This window comes from Anser anser (assembly GCF_964211835.1).
Source record: "Anser anser genome assembly, chromosome: 1".
NCBI lineage: Eukaryota > Metazoa > Chordata > Aves > Anseriformes > Anatidae > Anser > Anser anser.
The window spans coordinates 66,801,840-66,822,588 of record NC_139720.1 but is presented as its reverse complement, the minus strand read 5'-3'; the positions used below and the strand labels follow the sequence as shown (position 1 = coordinate 66,822,588).

The 20,749-nt window shown below is 50.8% G+C and overlaps 1 protein-coding gene across 2 annotated transcripts in view; it reads right to left on the bottom strand.

The window, feature by feature from the left end:
• Window positions 1–9,844: 9,844 nt before the first annotated feature.
• The window catches only part of CECR2 (CECR2 histone acetyl-lysine reader), a 101,876-nt gene continuing 90,971 nt past the window's right edge, over window positions 9,845–20,749 (bottom strand). For both annotated transcript variants that reach the window (XM_083797543.1, XM_083797544.1), the window contains 3 exons: window positions 18,895–20,278; window positions 17,888–17,993; window positions 9,845–17,626 (listed from right to left, as the gene is read on the bottom strand). In XM_083797543.1, the coding sequence (XP_083653669.1) occupies window positions 17,621–17,626; window positions 17,888–17,993; window positions 18,895–20,278 (1,496 nt within the window). In that variant the 3' untranslated portion in view covers window positions 9,845–17,620. The remainder of the gene's footprint in view (window positions 17,627–17,887; window positions 17,994–18,894; window positions 20,279–20,749) is intronic.

The following is a 20,749-nucleotide window of genomic DNA, read 5'->3' as shown; positions in this document are numbered from 1 at the left end:
ACCTAGTGTTCAGTTCTGAGACTTGCTGAATGGAAATAAGAAACTGCACAAACAAATTACTGCTTGAATGTGTTGCAGTCATCTTTAAATACCGCAGTGATGTAGGAATTCTATATTGTGCCATGAAGAGTACTTGCCAGGTTGCAGCACCACTGCATTATGCAGTGTTTTTAACCTGAGGCCCTTTCCTCTTAAGCAGAGGTGCATGCTCTCGTGTAAAGTATGTTAAAGACACTCAATGCTAGATAAACCGTTTACTGACGCTTCTTCAAAATGGTGATTTGACTGCTATGAAAATCCTGAATCCTAACTTACTTAATTTCTTTGTGAAAGAAATGCTTTCAATTTTTCTTACAAAACAAGAAACATTAGGAAGTTGGTTGGTTTTTTTTTCTTTGCTTGTTTGTTTTTTAATTCTTCTTTATTTTGTACTGCTCCTTACTTTTATGTTTAGTACTTGTTTTCCATGTAGATGGTTGTGGTATTCATTCTTTCAGTGCTGTGCCTTCTGTTGCATGGTTCTACGAGTAGGCAATGAGTATATAAGACTAGAGGCATACTCTTCCTAGATACTTGGATAACCATTACAGCTTTCATCTTTGCATGTCAGCGATCAAGCTCTCTGACTAAGTACTGGACTGGGGTTTTGTCACACCTGTAGTGGAGGAAAAGCCTTCATGCATGCATGCTTCACTCTTTTGTTTCTTGGTTCGTGTGGTACCGTTCAGAACAGATTTGTTTCAGTCCTTTCGGATGGATTCATCCCCCTCACCAATTGGCTGTCTACCAGTGCTTAGAAAATGCATTTGAACTTATCTAGGTCCTTATTTTATCCACAGCTAGAGCTAGAAAGAAATACTCTAAATGTTGAAATAGAGTGCAGTGTATGGAAATAAAATACTGGGCTAGACAAGAGGAGGTTATTACTTTCTGGCAGGTGATGTGTACTGTAAAGATTTGCTCCAATACTCAATGAAAAGACTTCAAACAGTCCACAAGATCATCTCTGAAGAAGTGAATGGCCCACATTTGGCCGTCATGGCTGGAAAGTAGCTTTAATGTTGTCCTGGTGCTATTGCTTCCCTTGGAAAACTGATACAGGCAATAGTGTAATGCATGTAGATGAAGTCACGGGCAGAATAAGCTAAAAGTCAGCACACACAAGAGACAGATGGCTCTGTTTGTTGTACATTATTCCACAGTTATGGGCAATGTTGAAATGTGATCTTCAGGTAGGTTTTATTCAGGAAAAAAAATGTATTAGCAATTATCAAGACTTTCTCTGATACCAGTAACCTAAACATTCTTGGCAGTGACAAAAAAGGATTGTTTATACAGGGTCTGATGGTCTACTTCTTTCATGAAGGAGTAAGACCTTCACCAACCTCCATCTTGCATGTTTTTGAAAAGGAGCATAACAACTCACTGTCTGACTCTGGAGCTCACAGCGGAAGATAGTGGAGTTTCTATTTAGTGTGCTTTCCTTTGTTCATTTTTCATCTCCTTTTTGTATTGTCCTATGCAGATAAGAGGAGGAAGAAACCACTGTCATACTTGCATACGAACATTAGCAACAGTAAGAATGTTTTTAGTTTGGGGGAGTGTGTTTGTTACTTAATCATGTGGGTAGCAGTGGTTCAAAGCAGGTCCTTAAGAAATGGTCTGAGCACTTTGTGTGTATTGCATCTGAAGTCTGAGACTAGTGGTTTAGTGCCCCTGACCCACCCGAGCTAAAGCACTTATGCTTACCGAGTTTGTTAGCAGAACTGCATGCACTCTTAGCTTTAGCCATGTCAGCTATGACAAGAACCTCTGTCTGCGACAGCAGTTCCCTGCAAGTGTGTTACAAGAAAGCACTGACTACCGTTAATATTGAGATAACACCACGTGAGAATTCAACTGCAAAAAAGTGGTGTCTGCATTACCAGGAACATCTTTATCCTTCATCTCGAGCAATAGGGGCGGTTATTAAATTTAGCACCTTAAAGAAAAGGGGGAATGTCCAACCAGGCTTACCTAGTATAGTTTGCAGTCCTGTTGGGTCTTCGTCCAAGCCTCTCTTCAGTGTTTGGATGCCGGTTTTTAGAAATAAAAAGTGAAACAAAAGCTGCATTTCAGGTGGATTTCAGAGTTCCTGCCGGGGTGTCACTGCAGCGCTATTTTATTATTTGAATGGTACTACTGATTTCAGCAAACAAATTAGGATATACAATTTTTGTTGTTGGTGGTGATTTACCAGCTGACCTTGGTCAAATCAATGAGAATATTGATCTTTATCCATCTCAGTATAAGCATGCAAAATAATCCAGTTGTGTACAGTAAACAAGCCGCATCAGCACATTAAGAAACTGGACAAATACAGGGAACAAAGGAGGAGTTAAAGTCAGAGTGCAGGTAAAAGAATAAGTAGTGATGGCAGAAGCAAGCGTTGCAAATCAATGGAGAGTGCAGAGCTGGCTCTGTCTAGTGTTGGAGAAGGAGTTAGGGAAGGAGGTAATGTTGCACGTGTTCTGCACAGCTGGCAATGGAAAATTTAAGAGCAGGTTAGACGCTAAGTGATCAGCAGAGGACTTAAAATGTTACCGCACATCTGAGTCACAACCCTTTTTTAGTATTTAGTTTTTCACACTGAGAGGTATTAACGTTAATCAGCGAGAGAGACGCTGTATGAATGGTCCCCGGAGGTGTGCATAAGTGTCAAGGTGAGAGAAAGACTGGAGGAAAACAACGAGAAACTACCTGAGAACTGAGGCCTCGGGATCTATTATGGCAGTAAGAGATGATAGAACTATAGCTTTTGAAAGGAAGCTCTGAGATGGCTGCCAGGGTGAGTGCTGCCCACCAGAAAACGGGTGGTGAAAGGGAAGGTAAAGTGCCCAGCACCCTTCTGAGAGGCCGTCTCAGAGGAAAGCCCGGATGTGTTTTCCTTAACAAGCCCTGTCTAAAAGCTGAAGTTGAGAATCCAGCTTTTGGGTGAGTCCTGCAGTGACAGCCTGGCTGCGGCCCTTCGGGTGCTCGCTGTCCCCAGGGGTCGGACATCTCCGTGCACTGCCAGAGATGAGCTGGCAGAAGGGGGCGGTGCCTTGTGCCCCTGCCCTGGTCTGCTGATGGTAGCAAGCTGTGGGAAATAAATAACAGAGAATGCACATCCCTGTTGGAAAACAGATGGGTGTTAGGTAAGGCTTTACACAGACCAATAGTGCATGCAGTACAGGGAGGCTGGAGCATCTCCACGGTCCCAGAGTCTGCTCCTAAACCAGTCTGGGAGATTATGAGAAAATTATCTATTTAATTCCAAAGAAACTGACGTAAATGAGAACAGAAACATTTGGAAATAAAACTACCCAGAGGAAAATTCAAAGCAAACTATTTTCCTTGGTTAAATGGGCTCTAAGCTGCTATTCTGGGGGGGGGGGGAAGACCGAGGCTGCAGTAAGGCAACTTGGCAAAAGGTGTTTAGCCCTGAGCTAGAGGCCAGGCGGGCTGCAGCAGCATTTGGCCATGTTTGGCTATGTTTGCTGTTTGATATGGGCAGCTCAGAGGTGCAGCAGAAATGAATGGGGGCCTCAAACATGTTTGCAGGAACAGGCTGTGACAAGACAGCCCTTCCAGAGCGGGGAGGTTCCTGCTGGTTTCAGCCAAGGTAGAGCGGGCTGGGAAAGCCAAAATCTGTCTTCCTAAGCATCTCTCAGAGCATCCCACACTGTTGCTTTGGCTTTGTTAGAGAAAGTAAGAAAAACATCTGTAAATGAGCAGTCTTAGGTTAAAAACCATGCTGAACTGTGCCAAAAATGTAATTTCCCAACCCATGTTACACTATAGAAATAAAAAGCTGCAGAAATCAAGGATCCCAACATTGTTTTAAGTAGTTGAAGGCTGATGTCTTGTGAGAGGCTCAGGCTGCATAACGATGCTGTTCAGGGTGGTCCCTCATGAGCTACTCATTCCGTGCGTCTGCTCTTGGCTCCAAATACTGTGAGGGCAAACAGTAGCATCGCTGGCCAGGACGGGGATGGGGGAGTGGGGAGGCACCCTGCACCAGCAGGATTTGTGCCAGCACCAAGTGACCGCATGGAAGTCTCCGCACGCATACACCGAAGCAACTGGCACCTCACCCTCCAGGATCCTGAGTGCTGAATTTCCAGCCTCTTCAGGGAACAAGCAACTGCAGGGCATCAAGTTGTGACTCCTCTCCCAGGCACTGCTGTCGCAACTGTCTGCAGAGGGCAACCCAGGCACGAACACACGGAGCACATGGTGCTCTATGGTACATGACAGCTGCAAAGACACCACTGCCCAACCAGTGCTCCCAGTCCCAGCCCTGCTCCCCAGTTCCCTGCTCCCAAAACACACTCTCACCCATGCACACCAGACCGAGGCTGCCCAGCAGTGGTGTTTCTTGGCTAAAGGCACACAGGAAAAAAACAACCTCAAAGTGGTCCTGAGATTTGGCATCACAGAAAGAAATTCCCTCCTGACTTCAGCTGTGATGATCAGCTCTAAGCCATGGTGCTCGAGGTACCTCTGTGAGTGTTTTTAGCAGTTAAAAATACAGAAGCATTGCCTTGTTCAAACACAAACAAACAAAATGGCTTCACAGATGTCCTGCAATGAGTGCCACAGATTACTTATGTACTAGCTAAAAGTGCTTCATAATAAACATGTCTACTGGGATCATATCATTTGTTGACACTTAGCTAAACCTGTGTCATTAAAGAAACTACTTAATCGCGTATCTTCTAAGTTTTCCTCTTTATTTAAGTCTAAACATTATCCAGACAGACAAGACCCTCACACCCCGAGCATGCAGCAGCCCCACATAAACCCTGTGTGCTCGTGTCCTGATCAGCACGAATCCAGTACTCTGGAGAGAGACAGACACTGCAGGTGATACTGTTGGGGCCACAAACCAGGAGAGACCCCAAGAGCCCTACACACAGCCCAAGATCCCTACATGCCACCTGCACAACTCACCTGTGCAGCCAGCCACGTGGCTGTGCAAGTGTCGTTGCATATACTCGCTATGGCACACTCATGGCACAGACAAAATTAAAAAAAAAAAAAAAAGATTTGTGCAATCTCATTCTTCTCAGGAGAACAAGCACCAGCAGAGCGGGGAGGTCTCCCCAGGTCCTGCAGCCCCGCTGGAGGTTAGGGATGGGCACACGAGAGCTGGTTCCTGCCAGAGGACACCCACGGCCTCTGCAGCAATAAACCAGGCGGAGGCAGCTCTGCCCTGCTGTGTCCGGCAGGAATCCTTCTTGAATGAGAGTATGATCATCACTCATGGTCTAAATCCTCGCACTTCTGCTCTTTTCATCCCAGAACAGCTGCAACTACCGCTGCAATGCAACTAAAGGTGCAAACCTATTAAAACCAATTAAAATCATTATTACTCTGGCTTTGTCAATGCCATCCTGCAGCAGGACATCCCGCAGCCTCGTACGCATGAGGTGGGAAGGCACGAAGTGTTTGCTTTCATCCAGCCTGAACCATTTGTCTTTCAGCTCCACTAAGTGACCTCTTGCTAAGTCATCTGGAGCTGTAAAGTAAATTGGCGCAACCATCTGGCTCGGTCCTGTTCCTTATTTAATATATTGCTAACATATCTGCCTGCATCTGATCGCTTTTATTGCTCTTTACTAATTGTTCCTTTTTCATCCTGTGTTTCCCTTTCCCGTTAAGCGCCAGCTACACACAGCAGCAGGGAGCGAGGGCTGGCACCGGGCTGGGTCCCGTTTTCCACCATGGCCAGGGCATTACCCAGGAGGAGAAATCAGCAGAGGTGGAGGTTGGGGGGTGCTCCCAGTCACTGTGTGGGGTGGGAGGTGCAGGCAGGCCACAGAGCCGATGGGTCCCTTCACCCCCCAGCCCAAGGAGGGGCAAATGCAGAAGGGATGCAGGAGGGAAGCCCCCGAGGCACCCCCTGGGTGCTGCCAGCCAGGGCAAAGGGTGCCTTCCTGCTGCGCCAAAGGGAGCAGGGCTTGGAAAGCAAACAAAGGGAGTGAGGGGAAATATCTTGGAGAGGAGATAGAGAGCGTGCGTTATAAGTCTGAGGGGATGTGTGTGCGCGAACAGAGGCTGCAGCGAGCGGCAACTTTGATCTCCCAGGACATCTGGCATGTGGGCATCCGCCGTACAGCTGCCTACAGGGCAGGCCCAGGGACATGCGTGACTGGGAGAAGGGGCTGAAAACCCACAGCAGGAGGGTGGCTGTTTCCCATGCTCCACGCTTCTGATCCTTCAAAGCAGGCAGGAGGCATCAGCCCTGGAGAAAACGCCGGTGCTGGTGGGCACAAAGCGGTGTCCGGCCTCGCTCCCACGGCTGCCAGGGCTCTGAGCAGACACATCGAGGAGGCACCGGAGTGCTGGGCTTGAGGGAGATGGCGTGAAATGGCCGCCGGGACAGGCCTGTGGCGGTGAGGGGCTTCCCAGCCCTGGCGGTGGTGCTTACCATCAATCAGGTGTCAGGCCCACCTGAACCTGTCTCACACCCACGGGCTCTCGCTGCTGGAAAATGCTTGTTTGATCTAGCTTTGCTTCTGTTTTCCCACCCCCACCACACTGATCCACACAGCGGACGAATCCAGTGGCTGCCCTGCTCCGGGCACAGCCGGGGGTTTTGGGGTGAGGTTGGTCTCCTATGGACTTTCCAGGGGGCTCATGCTCCCCCCTCACAAGTTGGAGGAGCTGCTCTGCACCGTGGTCTGCTGGGGCTGGACGTCAGCACATGGCTTCTTCACAGGCAAAAAGCACCCTACATCCTGCGCGGGTGGGTGGGCCGAGAAGGTGGCCTGGGTGTTGAAAGCCTGTGTGTGGTGTTACACATGGGACCAGATGAAATCCTGAAACCCTCCTTCCTGACCTCAAAATCCAGGGGCTCCCCCAGCGCTCGATCGAGGGACGCTTGTGAAAGAGGCGCTTCCCAAGGGAACGTGCGTTCGGAGGCAGGGAAGCGCAGCGGGACGCGTTTCCCTCGGGAAGCGGAGATCAGAGCAGGGGAGTGGAGGCGGACGGCCAAGGGAAGCGGGGAGGACTGGTATGCACAGGCTGCGTGTCCTCGGGGGAGATCTGTTTCATATGCAGGTATGTCTTCAAAGGGGACACCCTGGCGGAGGGGAGCGAGTGCTGCCGGGATGTATTTCCCCTTGGGAACCTGAACTGAGAGGCAGGCGCCTGCGGGAGCTGTGTCCCAGGGCGTGGAGCTGGGTTGCTGCTGATTTTCCTAAGGAATTGTAGTGGTGCGGGATCTTCCAAAAGCCCATGCAGCCGGGAAATATCAGGGACCATTGGCAAGCAGGGCCATAGAGGTGATAAAGGTGCCAGCATCTCCCATTTTGCCCACGCTCCTGCTGGAGCACGGCCCTGATGCTGGCTGCAGGCACAAACCATGCAGGATGTCTTCTAGCACTCTGCCAAGCCAGCACACCATCGCCCTGCAGCCTTCTCAGGAAGGGCAGCTTCAGCAAACTCTGGCAAATCCCCTGGGCAGGAGCACATCGTGCCCCAGCCCCCGTGCCAAAAATCGCTGTCTGCAGCAGCAGCTGGTGCCCCGTAGCTTTACCCCTCCAAGGCCATGCGGGAAGGAGCCCTGCCCCTGCCCCCAGCCCGCAGCAGGGTGATGGATTGCAATTCTCCTCCGCCACGGCCAAAACAAAGGTCACGGCCCAAGGAAATTGCAAACAACTTTTGCCCACTGGCCCCGGAAGGATCCGTGCAGTCGTGACAGGGGGGTGAACTTTTTACGATCCCTCCATGCTGGCAGTCTCGCAGGGAAAGGAATTTAGAAACCACAGCAGGCGCTGGGCAGGGAACATGTGGCCGCCTGGTGCTGACAGAGGAGGAGCAGCCTCACCCACGGGCAGGAAACACCGTGGCAGGCCTGGCCCCTGCCCACCGCCTCTTCTCCAGGAGGGCTTTCTCCATCTCCTCCCCAAAACATCCTCCTCCTCCATCAGGCACCCCAAAGGCCCCTTAGTTCCAGCAAAGCTTCCCCCTCCCGTCAATAGAAGCTCAGTGCATGAGCTCTCTGCTGGAGCTGAGTTTGTTTGCAGGCGCTGAGCTGATCCCCACTGCAAGCCCCCATGGGGCAGCTAGGTGCCGTGATATGGCTGGGCAAAAAGGGAGGGAAGCAGCCTAGTTCTTGGGGAATGAGAGGCTAGAAAGGAAGTCTGGAGTTTCAAGCCTCATCCTAGGATCTCAGGAAAGCTTTCTCAGGGCCAGCTTTCCCGACCCACGGGAGGAAGGAAGGAGCAGAAGAAAGGAGAATCGTGGCCAGCAGAAGATAGGAAAAAAGGTGAAGAATGAGGGGGAGAAGTGAGCTGGCCTGACGCTGCCCGCCAGGCTGCTGATAGCATCTTGTCAAGGTTGGGACGTGGCATTTCCTCCAGCACAGATAAGCTTTGTCCTGGATGTAGCTGCGAGGGCGCTATGAGCGCAGCGGCTTCCCGCCCCCCGGGACTGGTTCCAATTAGTGTCAGCACCGCACAGCGCCGGCTGCGCCCCAGGATTAGAAATCTTGCCCTGCCACCAGCCCCCTCCAACCCACACACTTCCTGGGACTGGAGGAACGGCTGAAGTCCAGCCCTGGCGCTCCCCGACCTGCCCCAGGAGCGGGGATGCACTGCGGAGTCACCATCAGCTCCTGACCAGGCCCTTTATTTTGTCTTTCTCCTGTCCTCGTAAAATGCTGGCAGCCTGACTCGCTGCTTAGGGCACACAGGGGAAAAGAGGAGCTGCAGGAAGAAGATGAGGTCCTCGGTTTGGCCAGCAAGTGTGGGGTCCCCCCCTCGCACGTGTCTTTTGTGAGCATCCCTTTGCAGAGGCAGCCCGGGTGCCCTAGGATCTGGGCGCAGGAGGCGCAGATGGGCCCCGTGGCGCAAGCTGGCTACCCTGTGAAGCTGTTTTGGCAGGAGAGGAAGATGTGAGCAACAGCATCTGTTACCAGCCCGGGAGGAGACAGAGGGAGCTTTCACCAGCCACAGCCCAGGAGGGCAGGGGGGGCACACAGCATGCCGCCGGGAGCCCCCGTGCCCCCGCCTTCTGCCATCCATCCCCTGCTCCACATTTGCTGGCACCAACTTTGAAAGAAATCACATTAATTTTGCCCTGATGAAAAGCTGCTGGATCAGCAAAACGGAGCCACTTATTCAGGGAGCAGCTGAGCAGGGGCCAAGTGCAAGTCACCCCTGAGCACCTCCAGCAGCCGCCTGCAGCAGCACAGCCAGGTCCTGGTTTCGGTGCCGAAACCCCTGTGAGAAAGGGCTGGGTCAGCTCTCAATGCCCCTCTGCTCAGAGGGCTGCAGCCGCTGCCACATTTCACACAGGAGGTTTATTAAACAGCAAATGGTCTCCATAGGGATGCGGAGCTGCCCGTGGGCTCGGGCGGCTTCCCGCTCTTTTGACAGCCCCCGAGGGCCTCCATCCCCTACCCTGCCTGGCACCGAAACAGCACAAAAGGGAACCACACCGGCTCGATCAGTTTGTCCTTCACAGCAGCGTGACACCGTGGGCTTCACCCCGGGGCAGTCGCCCTTATTAAAGTGAGGAGGCTGGGGGGTGAGCGCAGGGCACCTGTGGGAAACCAGTGACACCACCTCCTTCCCACAGCCGGGCTGCTGGTAGGCAGACAGCTGTGCTTCAGAAGGGGAAACGATCCCAATTAGCTTCCCAGGTGCTCTCCTGTAAATGGTTTTCAGGTGGTCCGACTACCTCTGACCACAGCCCAGGGCTTTGTCTCTCTGAAAAAGACCTCTGTGTTCCCTTCCCGCCCCTCTCTGATCCCCCCTGCAAAGGAAGAGGGAGGACATCCCAAAGACAAGAAAACACACGCACAGCAAGGGTGATCGCTATTTTAAGAATGTACTTTATACAAAATAACCAATTCATATGGAAATAAAATCTACAGACCTCCAAGGATCAAGCTTTTAAAAAAGTTCTTTAAAAAAATTACCCAACACACAGTATTAAACTAACTATTGAGGTAACTGTCGCTCTTGGGGAACAAAGGTAATCAGCAGACCAAGACAAAATATACACAATATAAAAATAAATAGCATTCCCCTTTCCAGTATTGACCAGGAAAGTTCACACAACTTTGCAGCAGCAGGAGAGAGAAGAGGATCCCTGACACTGTGCTCTACAGGACGGGGAGGGAGGCAGGGGGTGAGAGCACGGAGCAGGGTGATGGCAGGGACAGCGGCTCCAGCCCAAATTTGTTCTTGCATGGAGAAATGTGCGCCTCCCAACCTGGCCTTTCCTTGGCTCAGCAGCACGGGCATCTGGCCAGCTGGGTTTCTACCTGAGCCGAAGACGAGCAGGACCAGCCCTCGGGCGTGACGTCCCAGCAGCCAGAAGATGACCCCAGGGCAGATCTCCCTGCCGAAGGACGCAGGCAGGGGTTGTTTTCACAGCTTGGGGGGACTCGTCTGTGCTGCAGCATCTGCTCACCCTCCTGGTGCCCCGGGATAGCTGCGATCAAGCTGGGGTCAAGCTTTTTCCCCCTTGGCTGCTGGGCCCCTCCCCACCAGCAACAAAACCCACAGCAATGCAAGAACAGCCTCACCCCGAACGAGAAAGGCCCCCATTTCCTCCTCAAGCCCCTGACAGACAGATTACATTCTTTACAAACTTACAATAATACAAAACAAAAACAACAAACCCAACCACCCAACATCACCCAATTGCAGAAGAACAGATGTAGTGGCACAGGCACCCGCTGCCTCCTGCCCAGCACCAAGTCAAACAGCAGTGAGTCACTCCAGGGTGCGCCCACCCCTCTCCTACCTGCTCTGAACCCAGGCTACGGACAAGGCTCAGCTCCAGCTTGCTCCCTTCCCACCCGCAGGAGAGTGACCGGCTCTCTGCTGGCCACCTCAATCAACCTGACAGCCACTGGGAAGGCAGCGGGAAGCACCTTGCTCCCCCAGAGAACTCGGGAGCCCCGCAGCGCATTTTATGGCCGTCCTCTCCCTGACACAGCAGGGGAAGGTCGAAGCTGCACCGCTGCACATTATTATTGCTCAGGAAAATCAGGCAGCAGTGTTTGTTGAGCTAGCAAGGAAGAGAGGTAACGGGTTTCAGGGCTGTACACAGTGTGTATTTTTAACCAAAGCCACCTTGGAGGTAGACATGGCAGGGTCCCGTGCCACAGCGCCACTGCACGCGGGATCCCCGCAGCAGGGCCAGGAGCAGGTCCTTGTGCTGGCAGGGGGACAGACACCGCCATCCCAGGGCGGTGAACCCCGGGGGCACGCAGGGGAGCGCTGCTTAGCCACCGAGGACACCTTCACGTCACAAGGAGGGCAACCTGTGCTCCCTGCCTGCCTCCTACATGCATATGCAGAGACAGCTGGCAAGCTCAGCCGCCTGCCCTGCCCTGGACAGCGAGCTCTCAGCTCCGCATCTGACAGCCACTGACCGCAGCAAAGTGAGCAGAGGAAAGCGAGGAGAGAGGAAATGTCGGCGCATGACACGAAGGGTGACCAGAGGACTTTCCGGAGTAAAAGTTGAGGCCCAGGCTCCTGTGGCTGCCTGACTAGCTTGGGAAGGGGAGGTGGCTCCTCTGACGTGCTAGGCAGTGCTCGATGCATGAGGTGTCTGCTGCCCCTCACTTGTCTGAAGGCCAAAGGAGCCCGTCACAGCCACCTGGCTCAACTTTGTCCACCGCAATGGAATTTTGCCCACACACTGAGAAGCGTCACTAAGTGTCACTTCTACTTAGATTTTTCCAATTCCTACCTTTCTGCCAGTGAGCCATGTGTTTCCAAATAAAGAGGCAAAGAACAGAGGCACCTGCTAGAACCGGTGACAATCCCAATTATTCCTTAGCCCTAATTAGTCCTTCGTCCCCTCTTCCACTGCTAGATGTAGCTCTCTCTCACTGGCTCCTGGATGCACTGTCCTCTGATATCCTACTTTTCAAAAAGAGGAAGACTTTTTCCAAAAGAAATCTAGGTCACCATTGCAGAATAAGGAGAAAAAACCCAAGTGGATTCAAGGGCAGCTGCAGTAAACCACAAAGCGCTCCATGGTCTCTCAAATACTGCATGTGAGCAAAGGCAGGACAGCAGCCAAAAAGGGCATGGCATCACACAGCTCACTACTCCTGCGCTTTGAAGGAGCATTTGGATGTTACCTCCTAGGTTCAAATACATACACCATCCTGAATTATCTTCTCTAGGGGCAGACTGAGCTTTGCTCTCGCCATCCCAGCAGCTCCTATCCAAAGGGTCCCCCCAACGCCTTTTCAGAGCAGTGTGCTGGAGGGAGGTGGGCAGCAGAGTGAACACCAGAACGCTTAGTTCATTATGTGCTGGTTAAAAGCGTTTTCCTTCCGCATGGGCGGCAGGGGTCCTGCCAAGCCAGAGTGTGCTCTACCCCCATCTGTATGTTAAACAGGTACAGATGGGGAAAGGCTGGAAGGTCAATGTTTGAGATGCTTTCTTGGTTACAATAAGCACATGCTCTTAAAGCTTGTCACATGGCCTGCAGCTGCAACACCACTTTCATAGCCTGCTATCTCAACCTCGGCCGTGCAGAAAGGATACGGCACTCGCACACCTGCTGTTCAACCACCAGCACCGGCCTTAAAGCAAAACAGGAATTCTGCCAGAGCCGACTCCTCTGCTTCCCCTTACGTACTGTGGCACCTTCTCCGAAACTCCACAGCGCAACTCCGAGGCGTCTCCTTGGGAAACAAACACCGAGCAAAGCCACAGAGAGCAAAGCAATAATCCTGGCTCAACGCAGAGATGCACAGAAGACTGACAGAGATCAGCAGAAGAGAAAAATGCGGGTTGTTGTCTAATTATACTTTCATTTTAAATGGAGAAGTGTTGGGGTGTAAAGAGAAAGGAGCTGCAGGGAAACCGCCTCAGTCAGCAGAATGAAAGACAGCCTCTGTGACTAGCTTTCAGATAAGACATCAAGCTGATAGCTCTCCAAGACCCTGAGAAACCACACTTACAAAAATATACACAGGAGATTTGCTTCAGAAAGTCTGCATGGGAAAGGCATTTGGCAGACGAGAAGGAATTAGAAGCTCTTCCAAGAAAAGTGTCTTCATGTACTTTAGAGTCACAAATCAAGCCAGTTGGGCCTTGAAACTTCAAATTTACTTTCCTCTTTTGTCCTCCTCATTGCAGACTGGTGTCTTGGACTGCTACCAAGTGGTTTGGTGGGTCACACCATGGAATTTATAAACTGCAAGCTTCTGCTGGACACAGCTAAAAATCACTGTGAAGCCTGAGCTACTGACCTTCTTAAAATACTTAGTTGAATTGCCAGGGTCTGTAGTGCTTAAAATGTCAAAAGCCACCAGAGTCCCAGGGGAAGCTTATACAATGGCATTTATAATGACAATCGAGCACCCAGGGAGCCTGTGAACACCACACACCATTCGCAAAGACAGAGGTGGTGGGAAGAGCGAGAGGCTGAAAAGCCAGAAGACGAGTACAAAGCTGCGCTGGGAATATTGGGAACTTTTGGCATGCTTGGCATCGTATTTGTTCTTCCTATTATACAGCCTTGTTTAACATGTATATCCATAATTACAGCAAAACACATCCTCCATATGGGAAAAGTAAGGAAACTTTGCAAAGTCGCTAGCTCAATATGCTTTCTGAAAAGGGTCCAACTGGTAATATACTATATTACAACAATGCTGGGGGATGAGAAAGAGGGGTTCCAATCAGAGTCCAGAATATCTCTATATTCTGTTAAAATGTTATTTGAGAGAGTGATGCAAATACAACAGTCAAAAGCAAGGACATTTTAAAACGCAGTTCCCTTGTTCCTGCACTGTAACACCAACTTATGGGAAAAAAGTACCATCCTGTGCCTAAAGGGCTACCATTCCTCTCTTCTAAATCTCTACTTAAACCTGTCTCTTTCACAATATCTACAAATCGTCCTGCACAGCATAGGTTAGGAAACCATAAACAATGAAATTCATGTTTTCTGCTTCTCTCCACGTACTTTTGCTTTTGTTCTACCTTAGCTATCTGCTCCCAGTCCCTGGGGGCTTTGAGGGGTGCAAATTTTCAGTGGTTTGTTCAGATTGTACCTAGCGAGATAGAGCTCTCATTTTTGGGGGATGCCTCAATGTCATCACATAATCACAAACAAACAAAACCAACTAAACCAAACCCACAAAACATTTATGAACAAAGCATTTGAACGTCTGGAAACTCAGAGCTAAGGTTCCACAAGCAGCTCTTGATCTGAGCATGCCCTGTCCCCAGGATGTCGCTACAGCCCAGCCATAGTTCCCCCTACGCTACATTAGTACTTTTCTAATACAAACCATGTGTCCTCCCAATAGCAGCTTGTTAGTTGCTTTAATAAGAATTACCAACTACATCAAAAGCCTTTTACCTAGAAAACCTCCCAAGGGGAGGGAGTCAGTCTCACTACTGTTTCACCTACCCTCTGCAAGTCACCTCCTCCCCGGCTTTCCATTAGGTCAGGTAAGGGACTATACCTTCACATCTCATACTCCACGTAGGATCCTCACAGTATCTATCGCTAACACTCTACTACCCTCTCTGCACAGGCTACAAGCAATTCCTGCCTTTCTTATTCCTCCTGTTTTGATCTAGGATTGGTACTCATCCAAATGCCATGACCACCAGAAGCATGTTTTCAGTGCTGGTTCCAGCTGAAGACCAATAGTGCTTTGGCTAGTTCATTCTGTATAGCTTCAAAACCTCCTGTTCCACAAAGCTGACAACGAGCTGAAAGGCACTTCAAATATTTGAGTAGCTGTCCATGATACAGAAGACACAGGCTGAAGTATGGCAAGGGTTGTTTGCAGAATCTATGTTCACATTTCCAGAATTTCGAATACTTTGCTACAAGCTACATTTCACAGTTCTTCTGTTTTTAATGAAAACGAACCAAATAAAGTAAAGATTGCTTGAAAAAGAGATGCAATAGTTTTCTCATTTGTGCTGGGTTTATTGGCCTGAATAGCAGTTATACTTGCATGCCTTTTCGTAAATACCTATTACTGCTTCAGTGAAGGAAAGGCTAAATATCCAGACTTGCATTTCCTAGCAGTTGGGGCCCCTCTGAAAATCCACTGCCAACTGATAAGCCAGCAGTAGACCCTCAGATCTGGGACAAACTCAGATCAGCCACAGCATAGTTCTTGGCCGGGTAGAGCAGTTACCAGCTTCTCACTCCAAGAATAACCTTCAGGATTATCTATTCCAGTTTATACCAATCCACCAGTGACAGCTGTTCCCTGAGTGATGAACACTAACAGGGAAAAAAAATCTCCTTTTAGTAAAGTAATTGACATTATGCTGAAGTCGTCTTTTTGGGAGGAGCCTGCTAAGCCAGGCAACTCACTGGACTGAACAGAGAGCAGCTGTAGTTCACAGGCTAGCTGCAGCAGTGAGTAAGGAGAAGTGAATTTATAAACACACTTGTGGGACTAGCATGAAGAAGTTTAACTCCTCTTAGGCTTGGAAAATGCCTTGGCTCTACATAGCTCATCAGAAGCAAAACTGTAGCAACAGGGACTGAGACTCATTTGTAAGGGTGGCACTAATATATCAGTCTTTCCTCTTTCTTTTTCAAGAAAGATCATTTCTCATCTTCTAGGCCTTTTGTGTTTCCAGAAGCTGAGGACAGAAGGAGTAATGGCTCAGTCAGATGCTACCTGCCATTTGCTCGAACAACTGTGCCAGCACATGGTCGATATACACAGCAGGACAAAGGTGGTGTGGCCGTGCATGCTAGTGCAATCCAGCTAATAGGGGTGACAGCACCATCCAAGGTGACGGAACAGTCAAAAATTCTCCAGAAACTTGGAGAATAAAACCTTCCCCTGGCTGGTACTGCTGACCAAAGGGCATACTGCTTTGTCCTCACGCGCTCACTTCTGCTGCCACTTGTGCTCCTGCAAGCACAATATGGCCAGCACATTGGCACGTCCTTCTTAACTATATATATACACACCGCTGTCCTTCCAGAGCCAGCCTGCACTAGGGCTCTGGTCCAACAGACCTTGCTGCCCAGTCTTACAGTGTAGCAACTCCACCTTGCTTTACCCCGGCTCCCCCAAGAATATTCAGCTGTGCTAGTTTCAAGATATGGATAAATAGCTGCAGAAGAGATGCCTACTGAACTGATTTGTCAATGAGGGGTTCCCCGTGCAGTGCTGCTGCTGGTGAAAAGTGCCTGCAAACCGAGTATTGCCTTTGAGGGAAGCCGCCACTGGCCCCGTGGTACTTGCTGCTACAACATCAAAAACAATGGAGGTAAACTGACTCAGCTCAAGCACACACCTCTCTCATCACTCACTGCCCAAGCCATTCCACCTCAACATCTGATTTCAAAATCAGTGCTTTCTGAATCACTGGCTTCTTGTAAACACCAAGCCCAACTATGCTGGCCAACAAACAGCTCACACTAGCAAACAAACCATTCCCCCAAAGCAGCCTTATGCTCCTACTTTCACAGGCAACTGAGAGCTGTCAGGAATCCTGGTGTGGTTTCTGCTTTGCTGCTGCTAAGAGGTGAAAATAGGCAAGGAAAGAGAAAGAAAGGAGGGACTTGGTTCCCCTCCTCAGGCAGGGAGAGGTACAGATCTGCACATTTGTTCTGCTGGACAGGTGCTGCTCCACACCCAGCTGCACTGGTTTCACTGAAAGAAGTCTAAGATGACCAATTGTGCCATTTTCTGTTTTCTAGAGCATAAATTACTCCTACAAGAAAGGCAGGGAGGAGGGTACTATGCTAACAGAAGGGACAATGCCATGAGTGTCCTGTCCTGGTTTCAATTCCTGGTCCTGGTTTCCTTGTTCCCCTATGATGACAGGGAGCTGGAAGTGCATTCAGGCCCTGGATCCAGAGGGGTGGAGGCAGGGGTGAGAGGGCGAGGAAGAAGAGAAGAGAAAGAGGAGGACATGTTATGCCCCTGAGCCATTCCTGCTATTCAGTCAAACAATTACCAGCTGGTGTCTCAGTTGCAGAGGACAGCAAGTCATCCATTGCATGTTCCCTCACCTCTCCCCACTCCCACGAAACCCTCACCCTTATCCTGAAAGATTTCAGCAGTGTGATATGATTGTAAACAGTTAAGGATTCCTCCAGTGCTAAGCCCACTACAAGCTGGGCCCACCCCCTCCCCCATTATGTACAATACATTCACCAACAACAGAAATTTATTTAAAAAGGCAACAGGTTAAATTCTGTAAACTGGATCCAGCTCCAAAACACACACGTTAATACTACAAGTAAAATTCCATCATCGTCCTCTTCCACCCTGAAAAATATACCTGAGTTTAGCAGTCAATGAAAGTTTCAGCCCCCACCCCCGCCCTCCCCACCCCAAAAATCCCTCAAACCCTGAACGAGACGCAGTCTCCAGTCACGGAAAGCCACTAGTTTGGCGATGCTCGCCCTGTGGTGGCGAGCCAGCTGCTCGGCCGGCTGGGCCCTGCACCGCTCCAGGTTTCCAACACAAAAGCCGCCGTGGCACCATGCTCCACCGACCTGGGAAGCTACGTGCTGCTTGGGTGAGGGGAGGGTGGGAGGAAGGCCTGCCCCTCCTCCCCCTTGTCCAAATCACGTGTGGCTTTCGTCTTCATGAGGTCCTTCCTTCCTTGGACTAGCTCTGGAAAAGGAAGAAGAGTTGGAGACTTTAACTGGCAGCTTTAGGAAGGAACAGTCTCACGATTTCATGCAATTACTTTAAAGCTAGCGCTGTCAGCCCAGGTTGCGTTTTACAGAGACATCCCCAATTCCTCTACCTAACAGTGAGCTCACTTCCCAGCTTCCTCCAATGCTTCCCACTCTTAACAAATATTTTATTCCTTTAACTGTGAGAAAGAAAAAAGGCTCTCATCTGAGCTCTGCTCTCTTTGGCGACCCTTACTTGATCCAGAGGCAACGCTGATGGTTTTTGTGGCGTCAGATCTTCCCGGGACATGGTTGCTGTAGGCATCTTCGGGAAGGGAACTTGAGCCTGATGCATTTGCATTCTGGAGCCAGGTTGAATGGAGAGAGTTTTAGCGTATGAACATCAAGAGCGAACCCCATCTACTTGACCGAATGCATACACACACAACTTTCACATACAAGTACGCATTTTGCATGTCTTCTTTTTTAAGGCTTCCCCCCCAAACACAAACTTTAATTCCTGTCCCCCTCCCCCAATGACACAGCTGTAACCCCTCAACACTAGAACACTAGGAGAAAAGTCCTTTGGGTCCTTTTTCTCCATGTCTGCCTTACAAGATTTACCGCTCAAGTCATGATGGAACTATGGCAAAACAGTAACAGCTGAAGCACATTTATGAAGTCTGAACAGGGAATTTTTGAAGTAGCAAAATTTTCCTTTTGGAAATAAAACGTAATATGCAAAATCTCTGTGAGAATTGATTTTCTTTAAGGGAAATACGAGACAGAGAGGAAGGGCAAAGAAAGAAGAGGGTGACATTAAAGTAGAGGAGTTCATAACAAGAGGCTAACTTCCACTTCAGTTAGGTACTCTGTTGCACTATGAGAAAGATGTAATAAAATTCTTGCAAAGAAAATAGTATGAGACCCTTTGATTAAGGGATGCACAACACTGGACAACACATTAACAAAATACTGCCAGATAAAACAAAGCACTGGTGTGGAGATGGACAGGAGAGGCTAACAGGTCTCCATGATGGCTAAAATTATGTGTTTTAAAAAGCTGCAGCAAGACTCTCTTTGTTTCCCAGAAAGGTCTAAGGGACCTCTTACTCCAAGAGTCTAAGAGTAACCGGTTAGCCTTTCATAGCACCTGCCAGCTCCTCCGACTTCAGCCTGGGCCTTTCAAGAATACCCAGCACACATTGTTACCCAGGCATCGCCCCCTCCCACCTTGCCTTCTCACAGAAAACACGCTCTTACCCCGATGATCTATACAAGTCCTGGGGTGGCCCCCCCATGCCACCTCCACTGCCTCTCTGCTCCATCAGCAAGGCCTGAAAGTGACCTATGTTCTCCTCCCGGCAGCGGTACAGGGGTCCCTCCTGAGAGAGGCCATTGGCCTGGCCAGAGGCTGGATGATGATGAGACAGGTGGGCATTCATGGGCGATCCATATGTCCTGGGTTGGAAATGGCTGGCAGGATGCCGGGATGCATAGGGAGAGCCAGTCTGTAGCATTACCCCGTGGGGAGGGAAAGCCGATGGCCCAAATCCCATTCCCGAACCCAGGTGAGGCGGGGGAGCTCCGTAGAGGAACTCTCCCGCTGCCACTGAGCTTTGCCTCTTTGTGGCTGCGTTGTGGTTGTCCAAATCAAGGAACTCTTTGGGACTCTCCGGCCGCTCCTGCGATTCCTCAGACTTCTCATCTTCAGGCCCCAGATCCTGCCCGTCGCTCGGAGAAACCTCTTTGGCACTCGCTATGTCCATGCGGTTGGGAGAAGCCAGGGCAGCGCTCAGTGCCTCACAGCCCTGCAAGCTGCTCACATTCCCCCTGTCGGAGAACGGGGGTCTGGCCAGGGGCGGGTGGCCACTGGGGCTGGCCTGGGGGTGCAGAGGCCTCTGCCAGTCCGAGTAGCCCTGCGGACAGGCGTAGTAGGGCGGTCGCTGGTAGTGGTGGTAGGAAGGTTGAGGCTGGGGCTGATAGGGATAGGGCATGCCCTGGTGGGGCCGATAGCGGGGGAAGACCCCGGGGTGGGCGTTGCTTGGCTGGAAGCCCCGTGAAGGAAAATGCTGTGGGTGGGACACGGGAGGAGGCTTCCCGCCCATCACCGGGCTGAAGCCTTGCAGCCCTGGGTTGATGTGGTACCGTGCGGCTGAATTGGGGTACTCCAGACCAGGCATGTAGAGAGGGTGGAACTGGTTGGGGGCAGCCCCCACGGTGCTGGTGTCCATGGTAGGGAGGCCAGTGCCCTGCCCCATACAAGGCACGGCCGCTTCGGGCAGAGCCTTCCCCCCGCCGCAGAGGGGCTTCTCCATCAGGCTGGCGGCCAGCCCCTTCCCCTCTGCCGGCCCCTCACCCGCTGCCCCGTTCTCGGGCATGGGCCCTCCTCGCTCGGAGGCGGGCGCCAGGTCCCTCACACAGCCCTGTGGGCCAGCATAGCTGCTCTCGGCCGGCCAGGCGCCCTTGCTCTGCCCTGCCTTCAGGTCGCTCTTCAGGCCGGAGCCGTCCCCCTCCTCTGGGGGCAAGGCATGTCGGGTGCACTCCATGGGCAGGGGGGGCTTGGGATGAGGTAGGAGTTTGGCATAGGCCCCGTCGGGAATGCCGATGCACTGAGCCTTCTCCTCCACGCCCGCCTGTGGCTCCACTGGAAAGAGAGGGGGGAAGCGTCAGGTGCTGGTCTTGATTTGCACGTCAGCCCTCCCCGCCCCACATGCATGCTCACCCAAGGCAAATTTGCCAGAGTAATTCCTGCTAGCTTAGCCAGATGTGCCAAAACAACCTCCTACCGTCTACTTTTGACAGCAAGAACAGCAGCCGCAGTCATGCTGGGTCTCTCTCCACTTTGGCTGCTGACACAAAGTCCCAGCCCTGATAAATCTCCAACATTTGGATGGAGAAAGGATGGAGAAAGTACCCCATCTTGCTGAACTATTCAAATGGAAGAGGAGTGACTTTCTAAACCAAGAAAGTGTTTCCAAAGACTTTGAAGTACTCCAAAGCCTACAACATCCCATCCTCTACTCAGATCTCTTCACAAGATGGCTGGAGCAAAGCATCATGCTAACTGTGGGCTTTGTGGAGCTGTAGTCCCCTTCTACAGCCAACACAGAGTTGC